We start from the raw sequence: 27,817 nt of genomic DNA, 5'->3' as shown, positions 1-27,817 counted from the left end.
TGCAGACTTTTCGAAATTTATTGTGATACCTAGCCTGGAGCAAGTGTCGATAGTGCAGTCTCTGGTTCGCAGAAGGTGATGTCTGGTGGTGGCAGTGAGGAGCCAGTCGTCGAGATATGGAAACACCTGGAATCCTTGCTGTCTCAGGTGAGCGGTAACTACTGCCATACATTTGGTAAACTCCCTGGGGGCTGTGGTGAGACCAAAGGGCAGAGCTCAGAGCTCTGAACTGATAATGGCTGGCTCCCAGCCAGAAGCGAAGGAATCTTCTGGAGCATCTGTCCATTTTGATGTGGTAGTACATATCCTGAAGATCTATGGAGCACATCCAATTGTCTTGACCCGGGAAGGGTAAAAATGCACTGAAGCGTGACCATCCGGAACTTCGTTCTTTGCACAGACTTGTTTAGTCTGCTGAGATCCAAAATGGGTCTCCAGTCCCCTGTCTTTTTTGGTACCAAAAAGATCCTTGAGTAAATTCCGGATCCTTGTTGTTCTGCTGGGACTTGCTGGATGGCTCTTTTTCTTAGCAGTTTTGAGACTTCTTACACTGCTTGGTCCCTTAGATTGGGTGGAACGTCTGGAAGGGACTTGTTTGACCTTAAGGGGGTGCGAACAAAGGGAATTCTGTAGCCTCCGGATATGACGGACTGTACCCATTTGTCTTGTGTTATGTCTTGCCAGGCTCTTGGGTACAGCGATAATCTTCCCCCGACTGCCTCCAGAAGTGAACAGCCGGGCAACCCTTCAGGGATGCTGGAAGGGCTTGTCAGAGAAAGATTCTCTGCTGCCCTGGTTTTGCGGACCCCCTCTGCCATGAGGGCGGCATCTGTTATTGTTCCCTCCTCTGCCTCTGGAGGGAAACTCACCACGTGTGTCCGGCAAGGCTCCCTGGGATTTCCGGAACCACATCTTTCCACTCTTCTGACCATTGGGATATGGTCTGGAAGGAGTGGAAAAAGGGACTCCTACGGCAGAGAGAGTCTTGCCTTCCTGCTCACACCTGGTAAGAGTATCCCTCACCTGTGATCCAAAGAGAGAGGAACCATCAAAAGGGGTGTTGGTGAAAGACGCTCTGAAAGGTTCCGCAAAGTTACATAGCCGCATCCAAGCGTGCCTCCTTAGGGCCACGCCTGTGCCTGCGGCTCTACTCGGCCCATCAGCTGTATACAAAATGAGCCTCATGGAGGAGTTTACCACTGAATTAAGAGTCGCCAGCTGGGAGGCTGCCTTAGCCTGGGCCCCCTCAGCTGATGGATCTTGGAGGGCATCTCCAAGCTCTTTCAGGAGATCTCTCTGAAGACGGGTAAAGTGGCACAGGTAATTCAGGGACCGCATGGAAAAGGTCGCTGAAGAGAACATCCGCTTACCATATCTGTCCATCGTCCTGGACTCTTTGTTAGCGGCTTTGAACCCACGGATAAGAATGTGAGGCGAGATGGACTACATACATCGAACGTTATGGTGAGTACATAACTTCTTGATGTTATGTAGTCCAATCTCGCCCACATTCATACCCCCGTGGGACAGCGTCCCTAGCACCTACATCCTGGGTGGCTCAAAGAAAAATACCCCCGAGTACTGTGGAACCAAAGGACAACCTGCCCCTAGATACCACGTCCAATTTGTAATGAGTAACAAATGTGTGAGGAGAAGCCCAAGTAGCTGCAGCACATATATCATCCATTGACAATCTGTCTTGATAGGCTGTGGATGTAGAAACAGCCCGAGTAGAATGAGCCTTAACCAGAAACGGTAGGTCTTTTCCTCCTGCAGAGTAGGCGAAGGAGATGCAACTGGACATCCATCTGGATAAAGTGATTTTTGAGACAGGGGACCCAATTTTGTTTTCCGAAAAGGAGACAAATAGTTGGTCAGACTTTCGGATATCCTTTGTTCGGTGCAGATAGAAACATAACTGTCTGTGTACATCCAAATGATGAAATTTAAATTCTGCCTTGTTTGAAAAATGAGGGAAGAATACAGGCAACTCAACAGACTGATTAATATTGGATACCGAAGCCACTTTAGGAAGAAAGGAAGGATTTGGTCTAAGAGAAACCCTGTCCTTATGGAAAATCAAGTATGGGGGGTTTTAAAACAGCAAGATAGATTGAAAGGGGGTGGTCACTTTTGTATTGTGGTACTATGGAATACAGTAGGATGGCCGATAAATTTAAAAAGTTGAAGGGGAGTGATTTCACAAAATGATAATTTTGTGCTTACACAAGCCAGTGAAAGCAGAGAGGAAATGAGATATATGGTCAAATTAACATAAGAGGCAGGCAACTAGAAAGACAGTGGTATTTAAGAACATGACAGTAAGCGGGTGGGAGGGTGAGGAAAAAAATTCTGCCTGACTCACAAGAGAGAGAGCTGTGGTCTCTTTTGAAGTTTTAATATGCAGTTAAAAAGCAGAATACAAGTAAAACACAAGGTAAAGAAAACAAATCACAGTATTCAAAATATAAAAAGGCAATAAAGTAATACAATATGCAGCAAATAAAAAGCAAACCAACCCTTCCTTCACAGCAAAGTGCAGCAGAGTCTGTGTGAGCCTTTCTAGTAAAGCTCTGAAATGTTTTATTTTACCCCTTAAATAAAAGGTTTAGTTCCTAGCTCCACCCCTCAGTTCACAAATGATTAACCTTAAGTGACCTCTTCTATCTTATGTATGAGTCCTTAATTGATCAGTTCTAATTTCTGCCTGACTCACAAGAGACAGAGCTGTGGTCTCTTTTGAAGTTTTAATATGCAGTTAAAAGCAGAATACAAGTAAAACACAAGGTAAAGAAAACAAATCACAGTATTCAAAATATAAAAAGGCAATAAAGTAATACAAAATACAACAAATAAAAAGCAAACTAACCTTTCCTTGACAGCAAAGTGCAGCAGAGTCTGTGTAAGCCTTTCTAGTAAAGCTCTGAAATGTTTTATTTTATCCCTTAAATAGAAGGTTTAGTTCCTCGCTCCACCCCCTCAGTTCACAAATGATTAACCCTTAAGTGACTTCTTCTATCTTATTGATCAGTTCTAATTTCTGCCTGACTCACAAGAGAGAGAGCTGCGGTCTCTTTTGAAGTTTTAATATGCAATTATTCTTTGGAAATAGAATCCCCTTTTTCTCTTGTCTTTTGGGGGTTTGAACCCTTGCAGCCTTTGAGGAAGATTTAGAGGAAAGTAAACCCTTGAGGATCAGCTTGTTCTTCCTATTTAGAGTGCGGGAGTTGAATCCCTAAGAAATATCACTACCAATGTCCAAATGCCTAGGACTTAAACAATAAGCATACTCAGTGTGTGCGTCTGAATTAGGTATTTTGTAGCCATACGTCACTCATTTCTCAAAGCCAGAGGGCTTATCCGACATTTGGCAAAAGTACAGGAAGACTATAATAGAAAAGGATAGACATTTTTCTTTCTTTCTTTTTAACAAATAGAGCACTCGAAAAAATGAAAAAAAGAAAGGGGTAAGCATTACAAATTTATTTATTTAATATTTATTTGACAATTGTTAACCGGGTTGGTCCAACTGAGCCAATGGCCCATTTGTAGTGGAGACCGGAGGAGAAAAGCTCCAACGACATGCCCAATTACACTGCTTGATAAATATATACAAACATAGGTAAATCACATCTTGGTTCAGTTATGTAACAAAGGTAGACATATGTCTGTCAAACTATACAATGACATATTAAAAAAAGAAAAAAACAAGAAAGATGATACTACGACAAAGGAGGAGAGAGACCATAGAACCCTTTCTACTACATCTGCTTCGGACTTGATTCGAGTGTGGAGATTACAGGGGCATGTCTTGAGGTGGATTAGGTATTGTTTGAGTGAGTTCTTAAATATGTAGGTCTGGGGTATGCTTCTTAGGGTCAAGGGAAGCGTGTTCCATAGAGTGGCATGAATGGAGCTGTATAAATTCTGTCCTGCAGATTTATTAGATTTGTGAATATGTAGTAGGCATTGATCAGAGCTCCTGAGAGGTCAGGCGTGTGTATATAGTGAGACTAGTGAGGAAAATACTTGGACAGGCAGAGGGTTTATTGATAATGGAGTGGATTGTGAGAAGTTGGGTAAGTTTGAGGTGGTTGGGATACTCAAGCCAGTTAAGTGACTTGAGAGCCAGTCAGTGGTGAGTTTTAGCTGGCAAACTGGCGGAAAATCTGGCCACTTTCTTATAGGTGGATTCTAGTTTGGAGAGTAGAGTAGACTGGAGGTTAGTAAAGATTTGTGAGCTATAGAGGAGGTTCAGAAGGAGGTAGGCATTGGTTAGTGTTATTTTAAATTCTGGGGTGAGGAATTTTTTGTTTCGGTAAAGGAGACCTAGCTTTTGATGGGTTTTCTAAATGCTGTGATGGATGTGTAGGTTAAATTTCAGCTGGTCATCTAAGATTACTCCGAGGAGCTTAGTTTGCGTTTCTGGGGCTATTATGGTGTTGTCGAGAGAAGAGATGGAAAAAGAAGATTTAAGAGGGTTGAATGATTTGTGAGAAAGAGTAGGAGTTTGTTTTTATGGAGCTGAGTATGAGCTTGTGTCTTGTTAGTCAGGATGCTGTGAGATTGAATGATGTTTGCGTGAGGGCTAGAAGGTCAGTTAGGTTATCGGCTATAGAGATAATGGTGGAGTCGTCAGGATACTGTATGAGGGATGACTGGGGACAAGATGTGTGGAGTTCATTGGTAAAGATGTTAAAGAGGAAGGGTCCAAGGATGGAGCCTTGTGGGACACCTTTATGATGAAGAGAAAGGGGGAGAGAGCAGATGGCCATTTGACAGACTGGTGCCATTCAGAGAGGTAGCTGCTAAATCAGGATATAGTAGATTTGGAAAGATTAAGTTGAGAGATTTTTGAGAGGATAGGGTGTGATACAGTGTCAAAGGTTTTGGACAGATCTAAGAATAGGCAGGATACAAGTTTATCTCTGGCCTGGGAAATGGTGTTGGTAAAGGAGATGAGAGCAGTGGAGGTGCTGTGGTGTGGGCGAAAGCCGTGCTGGGTGGGGATGATCAGGTTACCTTGTAAGAGGTGGGTCATGATTTGTGTACACAGTGTTCTAGAATTTTAGAGAGGGGAGAAAGTATTGGAACTGATCAAAGGTTAGAGAGTTCTAAAGAATTTCTGCCTTTCTGTATGGGGTAAAATTTTTCCATAGAGTTGGGACAGTTGATTCAGCGATGAAGCAGTTTATTAGGATGGAAACCGGGTATGCTACAGATCTAGCAGTGAGCTTTAGGAAGAGAGTTGGCAGGTTGTCTGCTGATGGGGAGCAAGGTTTGAGGGTGAAAAGGAGTTTTTAATATAGCTTGCAGGGACTGGTTTTAGAGATGGGGGGTTATCATGAGGGGGAGTTGTAGGTAATGAGGGAGGGGAGGGAGAGAAGTCTGTGCAAGTTTACTTATGGTGTCAATAAAGTAGGAGTTAAAGATGGTTGTGGTTTTGAGAGGTGAGTTGTTGGGACAGGGGTTGGGTGTGGATGGATTTCCTGAATTTTCTTTCCAAATGATGGTAATTTAGAGTGGTAAAGAAGTACAAAGGAGAAATGAAAAATAACGGTATTATTGGTACTATGAGAGTATGAGGAGAAAAGGGAAAGCCAATATTCATGAGAAAAAAAGTTAAAGTGAGGCAAGAGTAATAAGTATAATAGAAAAAATAATAAGAAAAGTTAAACTGACTTGCTAAAGTTATATGAAAGGAAAAATTCCCAAACACTCGAGAGTTTGTGATCTACGTCTGAATACTGTGGTGGCAAATGAGATCTGAGGTATGTTAGGGGCCTGGGGCATTATGGGAAAAGGAGAAGCTTGAGAGTCCATGTATTCTATGATCTGGAAGAAGCGGATGAGTCAGATCCCAACACAACTGTTGAGGAATGAAATTGACATCAGATTTTTTTCTTTGTTTTTTTTTTTTTTTTGCAGGGGGCAAGCCCCCTGGCACCACACACGCCGTTACTTACATTTACCAACTCTGAGAACACAGAACAGTGAGGAAAGGGCAGCTTTCTCAATTCCCACTTTACCACAATCTTGCTCACTTAAACAGTGGCAATATTCGAAAAGTTAATTTTTGAACTCTGCACTCAATATTTTCAAGCGCTCAAACTCTTGAAGGTTTGAATGTTTGAACAGAAGCCGTGTGTGTATGTGTGTGTGTTTTATGTATGCATGTATGTACACACACACATACAGGTACAGCACGTTTTGTCACTGGTTAACCACAATGAAAAACAATATCACATTTTCTTTAGATCGAATGGATGTTGCCAGTCATACTATATTTTAGTCTGAGTTCATGAAATAGTGAGGAAAGGTGGTTTGTCACTTTTCCTGCTGTTGTGCAATCTCAAAGTCGGTACATTTAAGTTCTGGCAGTGTAGGGTATAGAGGAGTTGCACTCCTGAAAAAAACAACTGCTCTTGGTGGTGTTTGTTTATAAATAATTTGTATGGTCAATGTCTTTTTTCAATTTTACAATTGCTGATTTGAACATGCAATGTAAAGCGCATACACACACACACACACACATATATATATATATATATATATATATATATATATATATAGAGAGAGAGAGAGAGACAGAAAGCAATTGATATATATATATATATATATATATATATATATATATATATATATATATATATATATATATACTTGTCTGTATATCAATATATGTATATGTATCTGTCTATATATACACATAACTATATTTTCAATTATGTTTTAACATTTGATTAATGGGATAGACCAACTGGCTAGGTGCCCATTTTCAGCGAAGCCAGGGGAGAAAAGCTCCAAAGTAGTACAAAAAACATTTTAAGAACAATAATTTTGCAGTCTTCAAAAATAATACAAATGCATCTACAATTTAAATAATTTATATCAAAATAGACAATGTGAAAACACACTAGTCTGGTTAAGAACAGATACAACTAAAATGACCATGATTTAATTATTTAGAATTTTTTTTTTAATTTTAGTTCTAACAATTTTAGGATTTTTAGTGCTATATCACAGTGGGTTCTGAAAGGGGCATTTGCTGAAAATTTAGCCACTTTATTATAACATTATTCAAGTTATCATTTTTGTGGTACATGGTGATTAGTGAGGATGGGAGCACCATAAAGTCGCGTGTGGAGAAGGTAAGTAGTGGCAAGTTTAATTTTAGTTGCGTTGGTAAGAAAAGTTTTGGCTCTGTAAAGCATCCCTAGTTTGTGGTCAGTTTTTCTTTTTTTTTTTTTTTTAATGCAATTTTGTATATGCAGGTCAAATGTAAGATCATTCACTACCATCTCTAACAATTTGCTATGAGAAGTAACTTCAGTGGCTGAATTATTAACAGAGAGAATTTTAAAGAGAGAGGGATTTGGGGGGGTAGTTTTTTGGGGGGAGGTTAAGCATGAGTTGTGAGTTACAAAGCTATGTTTCAGTGACTGCCAAAATTTCCTAAATATTGTTTTTGGAAAAGTGCCAGGTTGTCAGTTGTACATCTGCGTGGAGTCATCTGCATACTGTATTAGGGAGGCCTGCTGTGTCGATGTGTGGAGGGTGTTAAAGAGAAGGGGACCTAGGATAGAGCCTTGTGGTACATCGGTGGTGACAGGGTGTAGTGTCACTTTACTGACTGATACTTGCTGGATAGGTAGCTTTTGAACCACTGAAAGGTGGGCTGAAACAGACCTAGTGACGTTAGAGAAGTCTAGAAATGAGGACACTAGCTTGCTGTTATCTCTAGCTTTACTGATATGTACAAAGACTAGAAGTGTAGTGCCAGTTGTATGAGAGGGACAGAAACTGTGTTGTGTGGGGGACAGGAGTGCTTCCAGAAGCAGACACTTTAGCAATTGTTTATGAATACATTTTTCAAGTATTTTGAAGAGGAGGATAAGACTGCAATAGGTCTAAGGTTATTAATATTTGTTGAATTTCCTCCTTTAAGAAGTGGAATAATGTTACTTTTTTCTCAGAGAGGGAATGTAGGATTCCTGAAGTGACCTATTTATAATGACTGAGACAGGACAGGCAATGCTATCAGCCTCTATTTTAAGGTACTTACTTGGAAGGTCATCAGAAGTATAGAGTGGTTTGAGTTTTAATGTGGTCACAGGTTTGAAGGTGGAAGTGGATGTGGTGATATGTGGCTGTTGGGTAGGGGTGGGACTGGATCTTGGGGAAACTTTGTTTAGGGACACTAGACTAATTATGAAATAAAGAGTTTAATTCTATTGCAGTTTTGAGTGGTGATTTATTGGGAGAAGGGTTAGGATGAATCTTTGGCTGGGATGCAAGATCTCTAATTTCTGACCAGAATTTTTTAGGGTTGTGTTTACTATTGCTCTGAAAGTTGTTATAGTATAGATTTTTGTCTTCGTTTATCTGCTTTTTAGTACAGTTGCAGAAAATTCTGCAGTTTTAAAGATATTGCAGTGTTTTAAAATTTTGCAGTTCTTTCCAAGCCTTTTCTCTATCCTACATTAGCATTCTACTCTTTTTGGATAAACAAATTGCATAGTACTTAGTCTCTTCCTTCTTGGAGGTGCAAGGCTATTAAGGATATTTAGGAAAGTTGACTTGAATTAGTTTACAGCATCATCTAAGGGAAAGATATTTAGGATGTTCAAGTTAATAGCTAAGATATTAATGATTATTTCTGTGTTAAACTTGGAGAGACTGCATGCTGTTTTATAAACATGCTGTTTAAATGGATATGTGAGACATATGGTTGTACAGACTGGAAGACAAGTCAGTGTGAGAGTCTGACAATGCATCTGTGATAGTGAATTTGCTATAGTATGATACAAGGATGCAGTCCAATAAGGGAATTTGATTTCTTGCTATAATGTATGGCGCTGTTAATTAGTTGTATGAAACTGACAAGTTCAAGCTAGATGTACAGGAGTTAGAGGTTATGTCTAACCAACTGATACTGATAACACTTAGTATTTTTTCTTCTGGAGTTGTTATGGATATCCAATGTAGGATATCTTCCAGTGTAGCTGTTCTGTCACCAGACGGGATGTAGAGGACAGTAATACATATTTGTTTATAGTTGTTTATTTTCAGCAAAGTAATAAAATCATCTGCTGAACTGAATTTTGGCACTGGTTTGTTGTAGGGGGAAATGTGGTAGTTGTTGGAAGAAATTAAACCAATACCACCACCTTTACTCTTTATACTGTCATAATGGATGACAATACAGCTGGGGGCTGTAATTTCAGAGTTATTTATGATGGGCTAAGCCAAGTTTCAGTTTCATCAAGAATATCAGGCTTGTGTTGGGTAATCCAAGTGTGCAGTTCGGTAGTTTTATTCCTTATTCTTCTAATATTTATGACAGCAAAAGTTAGACTATCGCATTTGGGAGTTGACCATTGTGGGGTTACAGTAGTGTGTGGGAGAGAATTGTCTGGATGTTGCTTGGGATAGGTGGGGCTAGGATTAGGGTGAATGTCTCTTCCAAGGAGGATTTTAGTATACTGGCATTATACTGATTTATCAAGAATATTTTTTCACTTAATTTTACTCTGATATGAATTGAAATGGAATTAATCAGCATATATTTCAAGTAAAGGTGAAGGGCATCATTAAATAGGTTTGATGTGAAGTGTGGAGAGTATATGGAGGAAATATGGATAAGTGGCTGAGACAGAGTTGAAAAGATGTTGAGAGGCATTATTGAGTCATGGTAGGAAGAGAGATTTCTCAGTAGCAGGAGAAGAATAAAGGGTAAGCTGAGGAGTAGCATAATTAAGTAAAGGAATCTTTTTTATTGATGGAAAGTAGAAGGAAAGCAGTAATCTAGAAGGAAGCAAGAAGTTGCAGGGCTGTAGGATATTTACTGGCTGTGGAGTCTGAGGGCAGACACATATACCATGAGTAACAGTTAATACAGCAAGGCTCTTCATGTTAAACTTGTTTACACTACACAATGGCAAAGCTCTCAGTGAATACCATTGGGAGTTGGGTCTTGTGGCACACACACACATATATATATATATATATATATATATTTATACATATATATATACACACACACACACATACATACATATACACATGTATGTATGTATATATGTAGCTACATATATATTTTCCTATTTCCAATGACTTTGGGTTAAATGGTATTAGAGAATTTTTATGCAGAGAAGCTGATATTAGTATCGATCAAATTAATTTAATATGTGCTTTGTTAAGTCTAGTGCTTGAATACAATGTGATGATCTTTGAAGGCAATTAGTACTGGCAGCAGTGGGTTGTAGCTATGGACACGCCATGCACCAATAGTTATGGTAATCTTGTAATGGCGAATTGGGACCATGACTTTGTGTTTAATAACAATCCATACTCACAGCATGTAACGTTTTATCAGTATTTTGTTGATGACATATATATGTTATGGGAAGGGAATGAACTTGCCAGCTTTCATAGATTCTTAGAAGGGACTACTGACTTTTTAAGATTCAGCATGCATTCTTCCTACAAGATGTTGCCTTTCTTGGATGTGATGATCATTCAGAATAACTGTGGTAAGACTGATACATAACTGTATCGTAAGGAAACTTGGAAGAATAACTATATGGCAAGATCAAATATGCATCCCCAGCATATTTACTCTAGTATACTTGAAGCACAGCTGCTCAGAGTTTCTAAATTAAGTACTAGAGAAAATGATTTTCATGAAGAAGTATTAAGAATGGGGACATTTTTTCAACACAGAGACTATGATAAGAAACAGAATGGTAAGGTACAACAGAAGGTTAGAACTGTATGTGGGCAAAAAGGGAGGCCCTATTTGCATTGGAATGACACCCACCCCCAACAGAATTCTGAACAGATGAAAAACAGGCCACAGATGCAGCAAGTCAGTCGTGTTGTGCTGACTTATACGAGTGATATCACGTATGTATGTGACATCATTGAACCTAACTGGAAGATCCTTGCATCTGATGAGACGATTAAAGAGATAGTTAGAAACAAACTGCATTTTGCCTTTAAAAACAGTCGCAATCTTAAGCAAATGCTATGTTTTAAACATAAAGCACCTGTAAAGATACAGAACAGCAGGAAAGAAATCTATCCATGTCGTCGTTCTAATTGCAAATATATATCTAAAGAATAAGATTTCAAATACCCATATATTAATTTTATGTTTATACCGAAGCTGTATGCTGACTATACTACTAAAAGTCTAGTGCACTTGGCAACATGTGACAGCTGTACATGTTCCTATGTAGGTAAGACTGAGAGACAGTTTAAAGAAATTATATCTAAGCATATCAGTGATATCTGTCTGAAAGATCTTAAAAATCCCCTGGTGAAACGTGCATGAAACAAATGGACACAAAGTTATTTTTTTTAGAGCATTACAAGTGGTATCTGAACAACAGAGAGGTGGTGATCATAATAATCACTTGGAACTTGCAGAAATGAAGTGGGTAGGATGGTTCCAAGCACAGAGATATCCTCATTTAAACTCATACTTCCCACTGAAACCCACCCTTAAGGGATGAAACTGAAGCATTAATGTTGATTGGCTGAAAGTTTTTTTTTAATTTTGGCATCACTGATTAGTTTAACAGATCTGATGAAGGGTAATTTTGTACCTGAAAGTGCTTATCTGCTGGTTTTACAAGTTTCTTGCAAGTTTTTTTAAGTCTTACTATTTTATTAAAGTTCTTAATCGAGTCAAAACAGTGTTTTATGGACTGCCTTGTAGCAGCACTGATTTTGGTTTTCTCATATATTATATATATATATATATATATATATATATATATATATATATATATATATACACATATACACACACACACACACATATATATATATATATATATATATATATATATATATATATATATATATATAGATAAATGAAGCATCTTCCATTAGGTACTTCCTGAAGGTTTGCTACTTCCTTTTGGATTTCTAGCTCATCGTGTCTGCACTTCACTAATCTCATGTGCACTTTGTTGCGTTACTTTCTTTTATTCCCTGTTGTCCTGTCTTGCCAGCTAAAATCTACATCACCTGCTGGTGATGCATGTGACCTCCAATACCTCAATTACATTTTTTTAACCTACATACTTCACATTGTACTGGTAGCTATGAACTTTGTCTACAAAGAAATGTATTTTCTAAACAAACTTTATTGCATACAGACTATCATACTGCAACTTGAATTTGATTACTGTCTACCTCTTTCATGCTTGAACTATGCAGAAGTGTGCAGTATGAAGACATCGGTTCTGTACTTGTCAGCCGCTGCTTATCGTTATTATTCTTTATTACGGCTAGTAATTTGCTAGGTGATGTAAACAAACGCAGGCCTTTGTATAAGCACTTATTTCAGTAGTTCCTGAAAGCAGGGAAGTATATAATACACTATTTCTATCCAGTAAAGAAATATATAAACTGAGGACACTTTGTCATCTGTAAGTCTTTCCACACCGATCTATAAAAGTCATTTCTCTTCTTGAATTCGATGACACATTTGACAACATAACAAGGCAGCAAATAGTGCTGCACCTTCTACATCCATAGTATATAAAGAGGGGGACACCATAGAAAAGGCTACACATACACTTTCAGAAAAACAGATTTGATTTTAGTCATCTCAAGCAAATGGCATGCAGCATATGTGTTATATTATCCTATGTATGTATGTATTTATTCATTAATTAATCATAGATAGAGAACACATCTCTACTGTCAAAGGTCAATACATCCACTGTACAAACCCATTACAGTAACTAAAAGTAATGGAGGAAATACCTGAAATGCAACCAGTTCAAATAGACAGTATTGATCGATTTGTTCTTTGTAAGCTTCGATGTTGTCTATGCCACTGCGGTGAATGCGACTTAAATACTTCCCATTGTCAGCTATGAAAAACACTTTCCCATCCTGGTCACGCAACTGGAACTCGCAGAAAACATCTGGTACATCTTTGGCTGGCTCTATGTAGTCGATGCCACTGCGATGAATTCGACTAAGGTACTTGTTCTGAGGGGTCTTAATATAAACCTTTCCACTTGTAGAAGGAAGCACCAAAAACTGGCAGCTGGAGTCAAGGATGGATGTTGCTGCTTCAATATTCTCTCTGTCAAAATAATCAACAACACTCCAGAAATGTCCATTGTCTGCCTTCAGTGCTATATTCCCCTCTGGAATAACTGTGGTCTGTAAGAAGTAATGCAAATTTTAAAACATGCAGAAGTAAAAAAACAGGTATATAGAATAGTTTTATCTACATTATAATTACTAAGACATAGCTAAATAGCTTACAATGTAACAAATTACCATTTACAGAAGCAATTTTGAGCAAACTTTTTGTGTGTTTCATTTACTATGATCTCTTTAGTGAGAGAAAAATATTTCATAACATCAGACCACCATCTTCTGTCCATAATCAGATCCTTTTATTCTTGTGCCCTTTTGTCAGAAATATGAATAGTTAATCCCAGTAATTACTGTTGCTTGTTCTCTCATGCTTCCACTCCCCCCTGTAAATATGCATTTAATGTCATTGCTGCTACTTCATGGAATTGTCTTTTAACCCTTACGCCATACTTGGTGCTCTCCACAAGGTGTATTCTGAAATTCCTGAAACTATTCACATTAGATAATTACAATAGCTGAATCGATGATTTTGAAAATAAATAATCAGTTACAAGTGGAACTAATAAACTAGTACAAGTTATTTTCACTGCAATTAAACAATTTGTTCCTCATCTCCTTATAGTTTCAAAAGTAAATACTAGGCTCACTGCCCTTTTGGGTCATTTTAAGCTTAGCTAATTTCCTCAAGGTGAGAAACAAACCCAGTACCTGATGTCTGTCAGATAAACACCTTAACATTATGTTAATTCCCACCCTCCCCAAAGGCAGCCGGCTTGTACAAGGAAATAGGAACTGGAACATTGGGAAGAAAATATGATGATGATCTACTTTCTCTGCTTAGTTGCAAAAAAATGCACTGTGACTAATCCTAAACTGTAAATATTTGTTAAAAACTTCATTCATAATCATAACTACAATTTCTTGACAGGAATTACTCCAGTTAAAATGCAATGGAGTCATTTAACCCATACAGAATCGTATACCTATAGCTAATAATGGGCTTTATTAAAAAGATTTATTTCATATTTCACAGTTTAGGTTATTATATTACATGGTTTGGCTACCCAGCAAAACTGCAAGTATGAGAACTTTGATAAGCCATACTTCAAAGTATATTTGCACACTTCTCCTGACATCCTGTTATCCCAGAATTGTTAAGTATAAAAAGTAGGGGTGTGGAGGTGTAGGTGAACTGCAAAAATAAACTTTACAACTCACAGTTCCAAAATGATGGCTACTCAAAATCTGTGTCATTGATATTTTGATAAAAAGTTGTACTGTCAATATAATTATCATCTTTGGAGAGGGTCCTTTTCAGTGTAAATCATTGCATATACATTTTTCTTCACCTTCTGCTGCTCGTATCCTTACCACACGTTATCAGCTATTTCCACTTTCCCTTGTAAGATTCTATGCTAATCTTCTATATATAAAGGTACTTAAGTCGAGAAAAATTGCTATAAAAAGCCATGACCAACATGGGAGCTCCTGCAGTTCACACTGTCAGAGCAGCACTAGTTACTTGGTTTCATGACGGAGAAATTTCACTCAACAATAAATTTTTTGCACCTAGTCTAATTGTCCCCCCTAAAAAAATTACACTTTCAGAACATCTTCTTATGTCTACTGGACAAAGGAACATTGCCTTCTAACCCTAGAGAGCGATAGCAAGTAGCAAGAACTGTAGTGGCTAGACTACAAATGATCTACTTGATGAACTTCCTATCAGTAACAACTGTGCTTGTAGTGGGCAAACTTCATCTGAAGATTATCACAATTAATACTTGTTGTGTCAGTGTCTGAAAATTAGGTAGAATCATGTCCCTGTGGTACAGGGGATAAAACCCTGGCTGCACACCAGATGACCCATGTTTAACTAATGGCATAGGAGATGGAGGGGCTGGGCAGAATGGAAGTGATCTCTCTTTCTCAAGGAGGAGGTAATTTAAAATAATGTTACAGAAACTGCCAGTGAAATAATTTCTTTTTATTTGCTGAATATTAGTAAAACCTTTACACTTTCTGCTTTCATGGCAAAGAAACCAGACTATATCCTAACTGGTTTCAGGTTGGACTAACACATGGCATCACTTTCTTACCAATGCCAGCTTGCTCATCCTGGGTGAGGAGAGACAGCTCAGCTTGCTGCAATGGTGGCACCTGCAAAAATGCAGGTGCACTTCCCACAAAGAGTCTAGCATGCCCACCCTGCAAAGAAGCGAGACACTTAGTTGGAGGTTGCACCAGTGTCAACACACTTGCAACTCCCAAGGGCAGCTATGGTGAAGTAAACAAGCTGTAGAGGAAATGGAGCTAAGACACTCAGCAGGAGCTGCAGGAGATGACTGGACCTCCAGTGGTCATCCATTTTGAGACTATGAACAGTGTGGAATAAAAACATTTTCTGTTTCTATACTGGGACTCTCTCTCTCGTCTCTGCATATTAGTAGCTAAGCTATTGTTGGCTGTACCAGTTAGACATGATATGGCAGACTGGGGGACTACTCTCAGGAAGGAAAGAAAGGCTTTGAACTCGGTTTTGTAACTTGAAGAAATAATTTCCTTACCCACTTGTCTATAGTTAAAAAGAACGAATTAATTTTGAAGAAATAAATTCTCCCATTTCAAAACATGTGGAGGGAGGGGGGAGCAGAGTCAGTATTGTAGATTACCTTGCCTTCCCTACCAAGGATTGATTATCAGCCTATAGGCAAAGAGAAAGAAATATGGGGGCCCTAAACGAAAGACCAGCACTGGCAGAGTTTAATATACTCTAGAACAGAAGCTGCCATTAAAAAAGGAATAATTAGTAGAGCATATAAAATATTGCATGATAACCATCAATCAGAGGAGGTTAGAAAGGATTGGGAAGAGAGACTGGATAAGCAATTCACAAAGAAAATATGGGAGGATATATGTACGCCTCCCAAATATGCAACAAAATCTAGAAGATTTAGGATTTTTACTTGGAAAAGTTTACAGATATTTTTATATCCCAAGTAGACTCCAGAGAAGTTCTCCTCAGGTAGACAGCAAATGTTGAAGGTGTGACAAGGAAGAAAGAGGTAACTGGGAACATGTTTTCTGGGAGTGCATTGAGGTGGCAGACTAAGGATTCCCTGCAGTATGCACCGTCAGAGATGCTGGGTGGGCAGATTGGTGTGATGAGGGAAATGATTTTTGTGGGCTATGATACAGTATTGGAATTGCCGTGCTGACTCTAAAGTGGCTGCCAAAAAAGGCAATTACTAGAAAATGGAAATCATAATCTAAACCAGCTATATTAGAAGTAGTGAATATAGCAACAGAGATAAAACAACTAAAACTGAGATCTTTAGAAAAAGGTAGGTGCAAACTACACTGGAAAAAATGGGAATTGTGGGAACAATACGTACAGTGGAGGAATGAGGTTTAAAATAAGGCAGGACTTAAATGAGCTATGTAACGTCAGAGTGAAAATGAGTAAGGTAGATTATAAGTGATGTATAATGTTGGCAGCTGGGAGTGTGTCCTGATGGTTGGTGATGTAAAGCGCTTGCAACCAGGATTGTGGCTGTGGTTTGTTTTCATTTATATAAATGCATGATTGCTTAAGTCGTAAGTGATGGTTTAATAAAGATGCTTCTTATTTAAAAAAAAAAAAAAAAAAAAAAACGGTATTGTAGATTCTCATCTTGGGAAGGATTAGACTTATCTCATCTGCTCTACTTTTGTTTACCCCCTGCATCTGCCACATTTCCAAGCCTACTTCTTCTTAAAATATATATTTTGCCTAAACTAGTCAGTTTTACATTGTTTTCTGTAAAAGGGCATTGTTTTGTATACTAGTTTATACTGTACCTAGAAATAATTAGCATGTTGGCTTCAACATTTTTTCCCTTCTCTACCTTCTTAAAAATTTCAAAGGGGGTGGCAAACTTGTCAAACTGGGCATCTGAAAGCTGTCTTCATTTCAACAAGTAAATACTGGATCCATAGCCCATCATGCCTACATGTAAATGGCCGTTACAGCTCTCCTAATGCTGCCAACAGTCAACAATATAACCATATTTAATATCACTTTAAAGGCTCTCTGGGTAAATCTACCAATTCAGACTAATATGGCCTTATCAGGCATCTCATCAGCTACGTTTTATATTTGCTGAGGATATCTCGTGGTTTAATTTCTCCAAGTCTTTTGGGTTTCTAATACCACTACTGGAATGCATCCCATTCCTAAGTCGAAGTATGATTACAGTTGATGAAATTAGTATTGTTTCAATCTTTGAAGTTAGCCAAAAATGCTCTTTACAGCACCCACAATGTGCCTAGAACTGTCTCTTTCTGCAATTCATACGAAGTTACACAAATCGGTAGCATACCTAAATGTGACTGTAAATTGTTTTTTATGAGACCCGTTGCTCCTTCCACTACTGAAATTGTCTGGGTATCCTTGTATTTTATTACCTTGTGTCTTTCCGTAAGAAAGACACTGTAATCACCGGGTGTAGCTACTTTCTACTTCTTTTCATGAACAGCTATATCTGGTATTCTCACATACATTGTTTGAACTGTTGGTAATGGGTGACCCCATGTGATATGAACTTCATTTTGTATAATGCTTTGTGGCTCATGTTTCCAATGTTTCTCAGCTTCTTCAGTATTGTAATGTTAAATTGCAACCTGCAGAAATTTGGAGAGCTCCTAGGTTTATACCTGATTTCTGCTAGGTTTCAGTGAGCAGATCCCCTGGTTTACCTAGGTTTTGGTGGGTAGATCCACTGAGGTTGCTGGGGTTGGTCCTTGGAGTTTCAGCTGCTTAGGCTGGGAGTGGATCCATGCTCAGCTCAGGAATTCTGCTCAGGAATAAAAACATGAACTCTCTTCTTTTGAGATGAGCATTTTTATTACACAGATAAGCGCTGTTTAAAACACTGAGTTTTACTGTGCGGTTACAGGGCTTTTTATTGTACTAGGAAAGGGGTGGAGTTTAGATGCAAGACTGCCCAAGTGCTACGTTTCCCTAATTAGGAAATCTTGATACTTTATGGTATAATATGTGACCCTGAAAACATCTGTTAAGATCATTTAAAATGCTATTTCCTTATGTTTATTGTTTCTCCAAAAGAAGCATCCCCAGATAGGAGGTAATGATATACTTTATTGCTGGTATCATATAGGAGGTAATGATATACTTTCTTTATTGCTGGCATCATACAGAAGGTAATGATATACTTTCTTTTTTGCTGGTATCATATAGGAGGTAATGATATACTTTATTGCTGGCATCATATAGGAGGTAATGATATACTTACTTTTTTGCTGGTATCATATAGGAGGTAATGATATACTTTATTGCTGGTATCGTATAGGAGGTAATGATATACGTTCTTTTTTGCTGGTATCATATAGGAGGTAATGCTATACTTTCTTTATTGCTGGCATCATATTGGAGGTAATGCTATACTTTCTTTATTGCTGGCATCATATAGGAGGTAATGATATACTTTCTTTATTGCTGGCATCATACAGAAGATAATTATATACTTTCTTTATTGCTGGTATCATATAGGAGGTCATGATATACTTTCTCTATTGCTGGCATCATACAGAAGGTAATGATATACTTACTTTCTTGCTGGTATCGTATAGGAGGTAATGATATACTTTATTGCTGGTATCGTATAGGAGGTAATGAAATACTTACTTTTTTGCTGGTATCATATAGGAGGTAATGATATACTTACTTTTTTGCTGGCATCATACGGAAGGTAATGATATACTTTCTTTTTTGCTGGTATCATATGGGAGGTAATGATATACTTTATTGCTGGCATTATATAGGAGGTAATGATATACTTACTTTTTTGCTGGTATCATATAGGAGGTAATGATATACTTTATTGCTGGTATCGTATAGGAGGTAATGATATACTTTCTTTTTTGCTGGTATCATATAGGAGGTAATGATATACTTTCTTTATTGCTGGCATCATATAGGAGGTAATGACATACTTTATTGCTGGCATCATACAGAAGGTAATGATATACTTACTTTTTTGCTGGTATCATATAGGAGGTAATGATATACTTTCTTTTTTGCTGGTATCATATAGGAGGTAATGATATACTTTATTGCTGGCATCATACAGAAGGTAATGATATACTTACTTTTTTGCTGGTATCATATAGGAGGTAATGACGTACTTTATTGCTGGCATCATACAGAAGGTAATGATATACTTACTTTTTTGCTGGTATCGTATAGGAGGTAATGGATATACTTTATTGCTGGTATCATATAGGAGGTAATGATATACTTTCTTTTTTGCTGGCATCATACAGAAGGTAATGATATACTTTCTTTTTTGCTGGTATCATATAGGAGGTAATGATATACTTTATTGCTGGCATCATACAGAAGGTAATGATATACTTACTTTTTTGCTGGTATCATATAGGAGGTAATGATATACTTTATTGCTGGTATCGTATAGGAGGTAATGATATACTTTCTTTTTTGCTGGTATCATATGGGAGGTAATGATATACTTTATTGCTGGCATTATATAGGAGGTAATGATATACTTACTTTTTTGCTGGTATCATATAGGAGGTAATGATATACTTTATTGCTGGTATCGTATAGGAGGTAATGATATACTTTCTTTTTTGCTGGTATCATATAGGAGGTAATGATATACTTTCTTTATTGCTGGCATCATATAGGAGGTAATGATATACTTTCTTTATTGCTGGTATCATACAGGAGGTAATGATATACTTTCTTTATTGCTGGTATCATATAGGAGGTAATGATATACTTTCTTTATTGCTGGCCTCATACAGAAGGTAATGATATACTTACTTTTTTGCTGGTATCGTATAGGAGGTAATGACATACTTTATTGCTGGCATCATACAGAAGGTAATGATATACTTTCTTTTTTGCTGGTATCATATAGGAGGTAATGACATACTTTATTGCTGGCATCATATAGGAGGTAATGATATACTTACTTTTTTGCTGGTATCGTATAGGAGGTAATGATAAACTTTATTGCTGGTATCGTATAGGAGGTAATGATATACTTTATTGCTGGTATCGTATAGGAGGTAATGATATACTTACTTTTTTGCTGGTATCATATAGGAGGTAATGATATACTTTATTGCTGGCATCATATAGGAGGTAATGATATACTTACTTTTTTGCTGGTATCATATAGGAGGTAATGATATACTTTATTGCTGGTATCGTATAGGAGGTAATGATATACTTTCTTTTTTGCTGGTATCATATAGGAGGTAATGATATACTTTATTGCTGGTATCACATAGGAGGTAATGATATACTTTCTTTTTTGCTGGTATCACATAGGAGGTAATGATATACTTTTTTGCTGGTATCATATAGGAGGTAATGATATACTTTCTTTTTTGCTGGTATCATATAGGAGGTAATGATATACTTTATTGCTGGTATCATATAGGAGGTAATGATATACTTTCTTTTTTGCTGGTATCACATAGGAGGTAATGATATACTTTTTTGCTGGTATCATATAGGAGGTAATGATATACTTTATTGCTGGTATCGTATAGGAGGTAATGATATACTTTATTGCTGGTATCGTATAGGAGGTAATGATATACTTTATTGCTGGTATCGTATAGGAGGTAATGATATACTTTCTTTTTTGCTGGTATCGTATAGGAGGTAATGATATACTTTATTGCTGGTATCATATAGGAGGTAATGATATACTTTCTTTTTTGCTGGTATCACATAGGAGGTAATGATATACTTTATTGCTGGTATCGTATAGGAGGTAATGATATACTTTATTGCTGGTATCGTATAGGAGGTAATGCTATACTTACTTTATTGCTGGTATCACATAGGAGGAAATGATATACTTTATTGCTGGTATCACATAGGAGGTAATGATATACTTTATTGCTGGTATCACATAGGAGGTAATGATATACTTTATTGCTGGTATCGTATAGGAGGTAATGATATACTTTATTGCTGGTATCATATAGGAGGTAATGATATACTTTCGTTACTGCTGGTATCATACTCTAAAGGACAGGAGGTATGCATACAATATGAAATATCCTTATTCAGATCTCGCTCAAACTGTTCATACACTTGAGGACTAATTCAATACTATGTGGCGCTGTACTGCTTGGCACCCCTACTGTATTGAAAAGTGACAGACTAAGGCAGGCATCACTAATGAGGACGTGTGCTCCTCAGACATATGCCCTTGCAAAATTTGAGATCAAGGGTATTCACTGAAAAGGCATCAGCACAGATTTCTTGATTACCAATGGACCCTACAGAGCCTCTTGCATCAACTGCTCAGATGGTGAAAGAATAGTTTGCGAAGAACAGGGATACACCATGGGTGCATGGAAACTGGTATGCATCCTGGAGGTCTCAGTTACTATATCAGAGGCCTAGTAGAGTGCAAGATTAAAAAAAATCCCCAGATACTGTCTCAAGGAGTGAGCTAAGATTGAAATAGGCCATGGAAATGGGACACAAAAAGTAGTACATCACCATCAGGCCATTGCTAAACTACCTTAGGGTAAAATACAGTGTCTCTTTCTCCGCTTGCTTATATTTAAAAATTACCTTTTTCCTAGTTTTATTTCTCTGCTGCAAAATGGTCTTTCAGGCCATCAGTACCGCAGTCTCTGATCCAGCTTTATTCTTCGTATCTCCTATGAACTTATTTTATCTATGCTTAAATGTGCCTAATGTGTTTTGTCACTGAAGAAGGCTGTGCTTTTTTTGCCAGCCGAAACCGGTCTGTGAGTTTTTTTGATGTTTATGCAACATTAAATTCTTTTATTGGATCCAATCTGGTTGCTGGCTTCATTTGGTTCTGTGGATGCTTTTGTTTCAGTTGCCGTGCAACCTTACTTCGTGCAGGAGGAATTGTTTGGTTGATACGCTTTGTTTCACTTCCTGCTGGGTGCTATGGATCCGATGCTGGCTGTGTGATTTATCTGCAGCCCCACCTTTTTTCTTTTTTCATCTCTATTTGGTTCAATTTTTGTCTACAAGTGCCATCTGGATTATTTTTGGTATCCTTATCACAACGCAAGATTTGCAAGACTTGTTTTGATGTGTGATTTGGTTGTGTACAGGTATTTACTTGGTTTCATTCATGTCGACGTAATTTCAGGCTATTTTGGCGTTTTTCATGAATATTTCGCAGGACTTCTAACCCGATGTGTGTATACAACATCTCTTACATTGGGTTACAGTCTAGAGTGTTTATTTTTTATATATTACATTAAGCTTTGAATATGGTAGGAGTCAGATGTTTCGAAGCTTTTCGCCTATAGCTTGGTTTGTTTTTTGGGCGTTCAACTTGCTATTAGCATCTTTACCTAACAGGGGCTTATATTACACTTTGTATGGGTCTGGCGCTTGATGGAACAGAGTTCACAGTGTTGTGAATAAGGGCAACTTGCTTCGTGTGAGTCGCAGTGGTTGTTCACACAATTCTTTCACCTCTTTGTGACATTGTTATATGGCCTTTGAGTCAAAACCAGCTATTCTTCACCTATTGGACTAAGCGTTGTGTGTGTCACGTATTCCAAGCAATTATCTTGGTGGATTATTATGTTCTGGGGACTATTCTGTTTTCACATCACATTACGGAGGGCAATTTGCGATTATAACGGTTGCGTTTTCAACTGCAAGCAACTGTTGCTCTGCTGAACTATTTTTCTTTTTTGGAATGACCAATTTATGAATAAGAACGTTTATGTATTACATCAATGCTTTATGGGAAGTTTTGAAACAACAGGGACAATTGTGGACTATTGTGGATTATTGTGGACACTTGTAAGGAAAATCATTGGACAAAAAGTATAATATGCTTTTTAGCATGCTTAAAATGTTTGTTGCATCCTATGTATACTGTATTGGTCTAGCCTAATTGTGATTTTTCATGGATTATTTGATCGTGCTTTTGAACTGCAGGCCTTAGCTTTTTAGCATTGAGCAATCTTTGTGTATAGCAATACTCTGCTTTTTAAACATACTGAAGGTAGTGCCATCTTTAGTGTTGGTCTATCACAATAGTAAGGTTTTGGTTGATGGATTTATTTTCCATATGTTAGATAGGTCTTTCATAGGCATTGGCTTTGATTGCTTTTTGTGTAAGGCTATGTATTTCAATCATTTGATTGGTTCAATTTACATTGTTTTGTGTAACAATACTGCTGGCTTGATCATTTCATGATAACTGGGGATGCCAAATGTTTCTCACAATTGATGTCCTTTTCTTTAGTATAAGTCTTTTTAGGACAGGTTACACCTGAATCTAGCATTTTCAAGTCCCCCTTCTATTTTTCATTTGGGTTGGATTGGTGTTTTTCCATATAACATTATTTTTGATGTATGTCTTTTTGGGTCATAATTTATTTTATGATCATATTCCATCTAGTGAATGGTAGTATTTATCATTCTTTATATTTATTTACACAATTGTGGAGTTTAAGGCTTTACAATTCTTAGGGAGTAGTTAGGCTTGGACCCTTGTTTTTCTGAGTATGATCTAATTGAATTTTTATTCTTACCTATGGTGTTATCACTTGCAACTAATATAATTATATATATTAATACATTTTCTGTAACATTGCCCAGGTCTGTTTTACAGTGTTATCATACATTTGTTTCTTTCTATAAGTTAACAAACATATATTGTTTTTGACCATTGGCTTTTGGTTATATTTGTTTTTAGGGAACATAGCTATATTAGACAGGTAAAAGTGGCCTGTCCTTCAGAGCTATTATTGTTCCCTTTATATTGACGTGGCCATTTTATGAGAAGCCATTATTGTCAATTTTTTATTACAAGGATGGACCTTTTTAATTTGGTTTCAGGACTTTCTGCTGACAGGGCGGATTTGAGTGCATTTGGTCTTTGTACAGGTTCTATTAACAACTCTTCTAATGACCCCTTGGGATCTGAGCCATCATGTAGTTTGGCCTTTGATAATCTCTTTAAGCATTTAAAATTGTTAAGATCTAGTGTTTGGCATTCCAAACTTTTTAAAGCTTATATTGCTAAAGGAATCACACCGAGGGGTCTTAGAATTCGAATTCAACCACATGTGGGACATCCAGATGAGGAGCTTAATAGCCAATGGTCTAATATACAACAGCATGCTTCTATGTCATTTGTTGAAGCTTTGGACAAATATCATGACAGAATTATTGATTCTGAAATTAACACTGTAACAGACTTGTGCAATGATGTACAGAAATTTGAGGGTGAAATATTCTTTCAGAAATATCTTAATAAGGTTGCCAGTGATCTCACCAAACTTGAAGAACAGTTAAAACTAAGGAAAATTAAAAAAATTAAGCGTGATCTAAATGATTATCAGGGTGCCAACCCTTTCAGTTTTCCTTCCAAACATGTTCGCTTTAACCCTAATCCAGTTAAAACTCCAAGAAGAAAGAGACCCAGATCCATATTACGTAACAAATCCATAACAAATGGATCATCTACTGATGATCCTTCATCATATACAGATAGTGATATACAGCCAGCATCGGATTCTCCGAACCCCAAAAGAGCCCATGGTTTTGTCCCTTTAGGGGGAAATACAAACGTGGAGGCAGGAAACACAAAAAGAATCGAGAACATTCAGAGTTTGTTAGAGATGGTAATACAGAAATAAGCAATGTAAATTCAAATGTTCTAAACCTGTCTGATTGTGTCTTGTCTCCAGCTCATATGGCAATCTTGAATAAAGGTTTAACTTTTATCCCTGGGTTTGTTATTTCTGAGGACCAATTGGTCCAGGATGTCTTGTCATTTTGTAGAATTCTTAATTTGAAATTACAGTTTGGAGATGGTGATGCATCTTATGATTATAATAAATTCATCTATCATAAATCTAAATATCTTCCTCCGATGCACCCCATTGTTCATTTGTTTCAGAATATGATTCTCAAAGATCTACATTTTGACAGTTCTGATATTCGTTATAAACCCAATAATTTGTCATCTAGTGAAAAACAGGCTATTGTTGAATTACAACAAAACAAGGATTTGGTTATTATTTCAGCAGATAAAGGTGGGGCAGTCGTGGTTATGAACTGGTCAGATTATGACAAGGAGGCCAGGAGACAACTCTCTGACAAACGGTACTATGCGGAAATGTGTTTAAATCCCACGCATAGGTTTAAGAAAGAGATTGATGAGTTTCTTATCAGTGCCAGAGATACTGGGCTCATAACCACGTCTACATTAGAACAACTTACTATTCAGGATCCTATTAATCAATACATCTATTTTCTTCCCAAGATTCATAAAGATCCTGTTCATCCCCCAGGTAGGCCTATTGTTTCTGGTCGAGGTTATCTCACACAGCCATTATCCTTGTTTTTGACTAAACATCTTAAACCTTTGTTGTCATTGGTTCGTTCCCGGTTGCAAGACACGACTGAATTCCTACACATAATATCTGATGCACAATTGGAACCTGGTTGGCTGATGTGTACACTTGATGTCAGTTCCTTGTATACTAATATTCCACATCAGGTTGGGCTTGAAGCATTAACTCATTGGCTCAACATTGCCCATTTATATGAACAAGATTTTAATTCCTTTCTTGTTGGTCTCGCGAAGCATGTACTTACTAATAATGTTTTCTTTTATCAGGATATCTGTTTTTGGCAAACTAAAGGAACAGCTATGGGTGCTTCATTTGCTCCTATTTATGCTGATCTGTTTATGGCCTACATTGAGGAACATATTATTTACAATAGTAGCCATAATATTTACCTTCCTGAAATTGATATTTGGAGGCGGTATTTGGATGATTGCTGGATGGTGTGGAGGGCTGATGTTGATTATTTAACTGTATTTGTCTCATATTTAAATGATAACATTTGGGGCTTACAGTTTACTGTCAATTATCATGTTGACACAATAACTTTTTTGGATGTGCTAATAACAAGACAACCAGATGACACACTCAGCACACAGGTTTTCAGGAAATATCCTGAATACAACACAGTCCTTCACGCGTCCAGCTTTCATCCTCCACACATTGCCAAAAACATACCTAAATCACAGTTTATACGTCTGAGGCGTATATGTTCTCAGGAGGAGACTTTTCAAGCAGATAGGTGTGATTTAATCAATAGATTTCGTGTAAGGAGATATCCTATGGGACATGTTTTGCGGGCCAGCAATTAGGCTAACACCTTATCCAGGCAGGAGCTGTTAACTTATAAACTCAAGGATGAGAGGATCTCACAGCCAATCAGGTTCTTAACAACATATGCTAGGAATTCTGATGTACTCATGAGTAGTGTACAAAGGAATTGGAACATTTTGTTAAGTTTACCTGAACTGTCAGATGTATTACCTGACAAATGTCTATTCTCTTTTCGCAAGGGCAGGAATTTAGCCTCATGTTTTAATCATTATAAACATACACATCATGTCAGTGCTGTACAATTTTCACAAACAACTATTACAGGGGAACCTTTGGTGGGGTGTTTTCCCTGTGGCCATTGTAGTAACTGTTGTAAAATTGTTAAATCCAAGGAATTTTCTAGCAGGAATTGCTCAAAGGTCTACGATATTTCATTCTTTGCAAATTGTAGCAGCGAATGGCTCATTTATTTAGCAACATGTAATTGCAGCTCTTTTTATGTTGGTCAAACATCTCGTCCTTTAAGACTACGTATTTCTGAACATATGAGCAATATCAAAAATAAGAAAATAAATAATGCATTGTACAAACACACTTTAAAACATCACACTGCTAATTTCTCTTTTATGGTGATTGATGTGATCAAGGGTATTAAATTTAACAAAACAGGATGGCATTCAATGTTAGATACAAAGGAAAAGAAATGGATTACCAGACTAGGTGCTCTTTTTTCACCTGGATTAAATGAACATTTTTAATTGAACCAATGAGATTTGTTGAAGCACTATTTAAGTTGAATCAATTGACTCTGTGTTTTTTGTCACTGAAGAAGGCTGTGCTTTTTTTGCCAGCCGAAACCGGTCTGTGAGTTTTTTTGATGTTTATGCAACATTAAATTCTTTTATTGGATCCAATCTGGTTGCTGGCTTCATTTGGTTCTGTGGATACTTTATTGCTGGCATCATATAGGAGGTAATGATATACTTACTTTTTTGCTGGTATCGTATAGGAGGTAATGATATACTTTATTGCTGGTATCGTATAGGAGGTAATGATATACTTACTTTTTTGCTGGTATCATATAGGAGGTAATGATATACTTTATTGCTGGCATCATATAGGAGGTAATGATATACTTACTTTTTTGCTGGTATCATATAGGAGGTAATGATATACTTTATTGCTGGTATCGTATAGGAGGTAATGATATACTTTCTTTTTTGCTGGTATCATATAGGAGGTAATGATATACTTTATTGCTGGTATCACATAGGAGGTAATGATATACTTTCTTTTTTGCTGGTATCACATAGGAGGTAATGATATACTTTATTGCTGGTATCGTATAGGAGGTAATGCTATACTTTCTTTTTTGCTGGTATCACATAGGAGGTAATGATATACTTTATTGCTGGTATCACATAGGAGGTAATGATATACTTTATTGCTGGTATCATATAGGAGGTAATGCTATACTTTATTGCTGGTATCATATAGGAGT

At 37.3% G+C, this 27,817-nt stretch overlaps 1 protein-coding gene across 1 annotated transcript in view; it reads right to left on the bottom strand.

Annotated features, from left to right (window-relative positions):
- Nucleotides 1-27,817, bottom strand: part of LOC122791585 — a 1,253,805-nt gene that overhangs the window by 171,095 nt on the left and 1,054,893 nt on the right. The window contains exon 3 of the mRNA XM_044059353.1: nt 12,784-13,191. Coding sequence (XP_043915288.1) covers nt 12,784-13,191 — 408 coding nt within the window. The remainder of the gene's footprint in view (nt 1-12,783; nt 13,192-27,817) is intronic.

The sequence above is a fragment of the Protopterus annectens genome, chromosome 17.part0 (genome assembly GCF_019279795.1).
Source record: "Protopterus annectens isolate FY-2018-M chromosome 17.part0, PAN1.0, whole genome shotgun sequence".
In the NCBI taxonomy this organism is placed as follows: domain Eukaryota; kingdom Metazoa; phylum Chordata; order Ceratodontiformes; family Protopteridae; genus Protopterus; species Protopterus annectens.
Note: the sequence above shows the minus strand (reverse complement) of the source record. Positions and strands in the feature narration are given on the sequence as shown.